This window comes from Rana temporaria, chromosome 6 (assembly GCF_905171775.1).
Source record: "Rana temporaria chromosome 6, aRanTem1.1, whole genome shotgun sequence".
In the NCBI taxonomy this organism is placed as follows: domain Eukaryota; kingdom Metazoa; phylum Chordata; class Amphibia; order Anura; family Ranidae; genus Rana; species Rana temporaria.
In genome coordinates this window covers 145,037,743-145,045,361 of record NC_053494.1, presented here as the reverse complement: position 1 = coordinate 145,045,361, position 7,619 = coordinate 145,037,743, and the positions used below count along the sequence as shown (strand labels likewise).

Here is a 7,619-nt window from a genome sequence, read left to right as displayed (position 1 = left end):
GCGGGGCGGACTGAGCGGGGGGAGGCTTAAAATGCCACTTGCCAAGTTGCTCCGCACCGCTGAAGACAGCCGTGACACCCGCCGGCCGCGGGTACACTGCAGCAGAGCAGTGCGAGTGTGCTGTGACTGAACGGACCGATGCCTTCACTTCCCTGTCAGGCAGATTAATCTCCGCCCGACAGGAGCTTCCTAGTCCCACCCGGCGTGATGTCATTCACAGACCGGGAGGCGGGAAGAAAGAGCCGAGGAGAGTGCAGCTGTGAAGACCTGCGAGGAGCCAGTGAAGCCCTGTGCCAAAGTGCAAGTAAGTTTGAGAAGCTAAAAACTTAACCTAAGTCACTGTCACAGTGGTTTAAAGTGGAGGTTCACCCTATAAAAAATGTCTAACACTGCACCCAGCAGCACAGTTGTGCATATAAAATGACACTGACCCTTTTTTTTTTTTTGTTCGCAGATAGCGTTTAGCTGTGGAACTCACCGCGGCTTCCGGGTAGGGAATCCCGCGGGAGTGGGCGTTCCTATTGACATGCCAATTGATTGACATGCTAAACAACGGCGCGCACACAGCGCGTCACGACTTCCCGAAGGAAGCTCGGGTCGGCTCGGCTTTATTCGGCGCCGGTGCGCAGGCGCCGAATAGAGCCAAGCTTTCTTCGGGAAGTCGTGACGCGCTGTGTGCGCCGTCGTTTAGCATGTCAATCAATTGGCATGTCAATAGGAACGCCCACTCCCGCGGGATTCCCTACCCGGAAGCCGCGGTGAATTCCACAGCTAAACGCTATCTACGAACAACAAAAAAAAAAAGGTCAGTGTCATTTTATATGCACAACTGTGCTGGATGCAGTGTTAGAAATTTTTTATAGGGTGAACCTCCACTTTAACTGTGTCAACCTGCCTGAAGTGTTTAACTGTTTGGGGGGGGGGGGGGGGGGTTACATTGGTATTTGTAATATGCAGCATGGAGGGGGTTATTGCATTACTATACATTAGTGACCACTGGCAGATAATTAACCCCTTTGTGCTGCATTTGTGGTACCGGTATCAGAGTTAATTAGCCCCTATGTGGTGCAGCATCAAAGGGTTCATAAACTCTGATACCGGTACCACTAATGCAGCACAAAGTGGTTAATTACCAATACATGCCATCCAGCATATGTCACCTACTTACCCTCTGCCATCATCATCCTTCTCATCACCCCCCTGTTTTTGGCATCCTACCTCCTGTAATTACTTCCCACTGTCAGCTTCCTACTAACTACCCCACTCTGCACAAGGTCTTTCCATATTTGTACTGACAGTGTCACCACTGATAACCAACTCACCTAAAAGTGATAAAATCTACCTGCCTGATATAGCTGGTGTGCTGCGACTGTATCTATCGCATACCAAGGATGATGGTATTGTTGGTGGAAAATTGGTGTTATAAAGGCCTACTCAATAAAGAGAGAATTGCAGGGAATTGTGATGAGAATTTTAGGCTAGGTTCACACCTAAGCGAATTGAGTGCGGTTTCAACCGCATCCAAATCGCAGGACATTTTAAAATACATTGTTTTCAATGAGGCTGGTTCACATATGTGCGATGCATCCGCACTGCGCATTGCCTCCAAACCGCGTGCGGTTTTTATGTCTTGCGGTGCGGCTCAGGTGCGAATTCAGTCCCATTATCTTCGCAGGTGTGTTGCGGTTTGAACGGAAGTTTTGTTTCCTCCTCCACCACCTCCCCCTTTTCCTAGTTCCTCCTCTGTCTGTTTCATGCTGCTGAGGTGAGTAGCCATGTCCAAAAAACGGAGCAAAAAAGTCACTGCTAAGGTGAAGGACTGTGTGGATTCCGAGGAGCTTATCCGCCTTGTCAGGGAGAACCCACAAATCTATGACACCCGGCATCCTAAATATAAGGACAATGTTTTGAAAAAAACTACCTGGGTTGAAATTACCAAAAGCCTTTTGCCAGAGTGGAGCATGTGCTCATCCCAAGTTCAAGCTGACAAAGGTAAGTTTGATTTATTTTTTCATTCCCTAACTTCTTAAATTTTAATTCTAAGTAGACCCCAATAACTACAGTGCGTACTGTCCACAAATCCAGAGCAGGCCTTTATCCAAGCATGCATTCTGTGAGGGCATGTAAAGTCTGCTAACCCATACCATTTCACATGTTTTCTATCTTGGCATGGTGTTCCTAATGCACCCTGTCCCCGTGTTGCTGGTGGCACGTGACTCATTCCCACACCCTTGGTCATTGTTTGTATGAGTCTGCGTGTGTGTCTATCACCAAAATATGTAAACTCACTTTACCAAGTATGTTTGCAGATCCTTGGGGGAGTGACTATCTGTATTTGTCATCCTATTGTGACGTTATTGGCCATGGTGGTCTTACAAATACATCATCCTCTGTACAATGACACCCAGCAGAACACACATAACAGTGTCACCAAGCCAATTTTTGGTGTTTTTGACCAATTTCAGGTAGAGAATAACTTCGGAGTCCTTAATATTCTGCCAAAAAATAACTTTAATATTTTTTTTTTCAAGCTGCATTCAAATTACACATAGTGACATTTTTAGCTTAGTATTTTATGTTTTAATATTTAAAGGGCCATATATTTTGATGACAACACCACATTTTTTTGTTTTAAATTGCCTGCATCTGCCAAGGTAACTCGCCAGCTGGCGATAGAAAGTAATTAAGAAATTGATCTCGAATCAATTTCCCACTGCTAGTGCCCCTAGTCAAACTCCACTGTGCCGCCTCCATGTTATGCATCATGGAATCCTCATAATCAATTCCATCACGTTCTCGCACATAGTTGTGCAGTGCACACGCAGTTTTGACAGCAGAGACAGCATGCTCCAAACTGAGATTGATGGCGGTGTGCAATATTCTCCATTTATTGGCAAGAATTCCAAATGCACACTCTACTACTCGACGTGCCCTAGTGAGCCGATAATTAAATATTCTTTTATCATTGCTCAGCGCTCTACTTGAGAATGGTCGAAGAAGATTTTTACCAAGGGCAAACGCTTCGTCCCCTACAAAAACAAATGGGAGGGCTGGCTCATTTGTTCCGGGCAAGGAGGAATCGTTAGGTAAATCCAGACTATTCGCCCTTATCATTCTCCCAAATGTGGAATGATTAAATACACCAGAATCAGAGCTGCTACCATAAGCACCCACATCAATATAAATGAAATTATATTTGGCATCTACCACTGCCATTAATACAAACGAAAAATATTTTTTATAATTAAAAAACTGACTCCCACTATCAAATGGCCTCAGGATGCGTATGTGCTTGCCATCGATGGCTCCCACACAGTTTGGAAAATTACATCTCTCCCAGAATTCATCTGATATCTTCAACAATCTTCTTTTGTAGGCTTTTTGAAGACCAATGGTTTTAGTACATTCCATAAAACAAGGCATGTTTCATGTACAATGCCAGATATAGTTGATTTTCCAACCTTGAACTCATAGTGGAGACTTCCAAATGAATTTCCTGTAGCTAGGTACCTTCAACAAATAAGAAATATTAAATAATTAGTATCTTCTCTTTTTTTCAGTGGTATACATCAAGAATCGTTGGCGAAGCATGCGTGATGCCTTCAAGAAATACAACAAACATCTAAGAGAAGTGAGGAGTGGCTCGGGGGCACCAGCTAGAGTACCCTATATGTATGCAGAGGACCATGCCTTCTTGAAACCACTCATAGAGATGAGAGAGTAAGTTATCCTCTACATCATCTATGTATCGTGACTATATATTTTGCATTAGTAATGTTTCTCTTTTTTAATAAAAACAGGACCGAAGCAAGTTGGGACGAACAGGATGTCCTGGAGGATCAACCAGAGAGCCAATCTGAGGCCCAATCCGTGCCAGCAGTTTGCATTGATCCAAATGAGGAAATACCTGAAATGCCACTTGGGTCAGATCTATGGGTCACAAACCCAGAGACTGATTCTGGATTGCCTGAGTCTATGCCTGGACCCTCCTCAGCTCCGACAACCATTGCGCAGCCTGCCAAAGTGGCACGTAAGCGAACGCCAGTATCGCAGATGGACATAAGCGAGCGTCTTCTAGAGATGTTACAACAAATGGCTGGAAAGGTGGATGCTTTCTTATGTCCAGCTACAATACTGGCGCTTAATTTTGTACCATTGATCAAAAAAGTTCTACCTGAGAGATATTTAGAAATGCGAACCACAGTAGAACACGTTCTGCAGTCATTTACAGTGCCAAGCGAGCAACCAACATTGGAAAGGCCATATGTAACAAAAGAAACAACACACATACACTTACCAATGTCAGGCCAGTACCCAGACCCAGGAAACCAACCTTACCCCTATGTTCCTCCATCCTACACTTCAAGCTTTCAGGAGCCAACTTCAATATATGAGGTACAACAGAGGCGAACTCCATATCCCATCCCATCCCCAATCCCTTCAATTATGCCACAAACACAAATGCAGGGGATGTATGTGCCACAGCAACATTGGCCACAGCAACATGGGCCTCAGACACATGGGCCACAGCAACATGGGCCTCAGACACATGGGCCACAGCAACATGGGCCTCAGACACATGGGCCACAGCAACATGGGCCTCAGACACATGGACCACAGCAACATGGGCCACAGCACCATGGCCCACAGCACCATGTGCCACAGCACCATGTGCCACAGCACCATGTGCCACAGCACCATGGCCCACAGCACCATGGCCCACAGCACCATGTGCCACAGCACCATGGCCCACAGCACCATGGCGAGTCTAGCCATGCTTCAAGCACCGAGATTGATGAATCTACTTCAGCAAGTCAATACTCCTCAGACACACCATTATTTCCCAAAACATATCAACATCTCTAAAGTTTACGTTATGCCCACAGTAAACAAGCATGTGTGCATATTTTGAATCAAAGTTTAATCCAGAGGTAAACTTGAAGGCAAAGTTTTTATTTTTTATATTAGTCCAAGCAAATATATGTTGTCTATTTCTTTATTTTGGGGAGAAAAGTAAAAAATAAATATATTTTTGGGCATCTTATGTCTGGTTGTTCATTTCTAAGTACAGATGTTGGATAGTTGAACCCAAAAAAGAATACATGCTTCAACATCAATTTGAAAATGCACATAGGTGTGGAAAAGTACCTTAATGTGATTAATAATCTTTGTGCAGGCTGGATGCTTGCTCTGAAGCATGTGTTCTGGCGCTCCAAACTATCGTACGTTAGTCCTAACAATTCATCAAAACTTCAAAAAAAAAAAAAAAATTATTTAAAAATTTTATATGGAACAATGGAGAAAGAAAATGTTTAGCAAAATTAAAGACAAAATCACCTGGTTATTGACATGCGTGTATAATTAAAAAACTTGTCCTCATGCCCACGGAGATCTTCATATAATATCATGAACTGCCCTCTTTCATCCCTATTTGCAATGATAGGATGAACCCAGTATCTTCTTCTTCTCCTCCTCCTTCTCCTCCTCTCAACTTCCAGCAAGATTGCTGCTGTTGCAGCAACAACTGTAGGCATGATCATGGGCAGGGCAGCACACATTTCTTCTGAAATCCAAATCCAATTCCACACTATACTGAATGCTCGTGAAAAAGGAAGAGTCCAAGAAAGGTCACTCCCTCTTATTACCTACATAATCACACAGCTAACAATGATTGGCCCTCACCAAAAACGCAGCTCAGATAATTATTTCTTCTAAATCGCACCCGATCTGCAGCTAAACCGCAGTTGATCCGCAGAACACCCTCTAGAGAAATTCGCAACGGGAACGCAGCTCAAAAACGCAACGCACTAGTGTGATTCCGGCCTCAAACTTTAAGCAGAAGTAGTGCAGCTGAATGGGAGAATTATTCCAACTCTGCTACATTGGTCTTAAGTTTGAAATTCCCGTTTCAATTTCCTGTAATTCTCTCTTTATTGAGTAGACCCTATAATCTGATAAGTAGGCGAAGATTATGCAGAGTGGGTGGAGCTTCGGGGAAGTGAGTGTGGTAATTAATTAATAGCTGTGCTGCAAAGTGTCCCTGGAATTTTTTTTCAAATGTTGGCAACTATGCACTATACCCACTCCGACTGGAGTGGCGATGAAAGCGAAGTGTTATTGAAAGCAGGACTGTTTCCGCTCTGTTACACCTGAATCTGCTATCTCTTCTCCTCATACATCTTTACTCTCTACCTCAAATTTTACTGTTTTACCCTGTTGGGTAAATAAAAGCACAAGAAAAGACACCTGCTGTGTGTACATTCTATTGCTTTAACCACTTAAAACATAGAGTTCTGCTTTAACCACTTAACGACCGCCGCACGACGATATACGTCGGCAGAATGGCACGGCTGGGCAGATGGACGTACCGGCACGTCCTTTACATCTACCCAGCCGTGGGTCGCGGGCGTGCGCCCGCGGCGCGCGCCCGCAATCCAGTCCGAAGCTCCGGGACGGGGACTGCGAGACCCGTGGACCCGATCACCGCTGGGGTCCCGCGATTGGTCCCCGGAACTGAAGAACGGGGAGAACCGCGTGTAAACACGGCTTCCCCGTGCTTCACTGTGGCGGCTGCATCAATCGTGTCATCCCCTTTATAGGGAGACACAATCGATGACGTCACTCCTAAAGCCACACCCCCCTACAGTTGTAAACACACACTAGGTGTAACATAACCCCTTCAGCGCCCCCTGTGGTTAACTCCCAAACTGCAACTGTAATTTCCACAATAAAGAATGCATTTTAATGCATTTGCTGTGAAAATGACAATGGTCCCAAAAATGTGTCAAAATTGTGTGAAGTGTCCGCCATAATATCTCAGTCACAAAAAAAAACGCTGATCGCCGCCATTAGTAGTAAAAAAAATATTTTTTTATAAAAATGCAATAAAACTATCCCCTATTTTGTAAGCGCTATAAATTTGGCGCAAACCAACCGATAAATGCTTATTGCGATTTTTTTTACCAAAAATATGTAGAAGAATAAGTATCGGCCTAAACTGAGGAAAACATTTTTTTTTATATATTTATTATAGCAAAAAGTAAAAAATATTGAATTTTTTTCAAATTTGTCGCTCTATTTTTGTTTATAGCACAAAAAATAAAAACCGCAGAGGTGATCAAATACCACTAAAAGAAAGCTCTATTTGTGGGAAAAAAAGGATGCCAATTTTGTTTGGGAGCCACGTCGCACGACCGCGTAATTGTCAGTTAAAGCGACGTAGTCCCGAATCGCAAAAAGGGGCCTGGTCCTTTACCTGCATTTTGGTCTGGGGCTTAAGTGGTTAAAAAGCTAAAGTTTAACTAAAGGCCAAACTTTTTTTGGTTCTGGCTAGAGTGCAGGGGGATTAGAACGCTTGTCAGTTTTTATTGCTGTCTGTGCCCCTTTAAGGAGATTCAGCCTCTCTATTTGTCCTGTTTACCATTATCATTGAGAGTGAAAGTAAAAGAAAATCCCAAATGTGGTGTTGTCCCCTGAAAAGTAACCGAGGGGAAACCTTCCAATCTTGACACTAGTTGTGGTGACTTGATCAAATATATCAGATATGCCTAAACTGCCCAATAAAATTGGTGCCACATCCCAGGGCGAAACGGGAAATGCAAAACTATGGAAGGGATTTT

General features: G+C 43.9%; 1 protein-coding gene across 1 annotated transcript; it reads right to left on the bottom strand.

Annotated features, from left to right (window-relative positions):
- Positions 1–2,610: 2,610 nt before the first annotated feature.
- Positions 2,611–5,221, bottom strand: LOC120943876 (protein ANTAGONIST OF LIKE HETEROCHROMATIN PROTEIN 1-like). Its single transcript, XM_040357488.1, has 2 exons — positions 5,149–5,221; positions 2,611–3,510 (listed from the first exon to the last, which is right to left on the bottom strand). Exon 2 carries the CDS (start codon positions 3,421–3,423, stop codon positions 2,632–2,634), a length of 792 nt encoding a protein of 263 aa, XP_040213422.1. The 5' UTR covers positions 3,424–3,510; positions 5,149–5,221; the 3' UTR covers positions 2,611–2,631.
- Between the last annotated feature and the right edge of the window lie 2,398 nt (positions 5,222–7,619).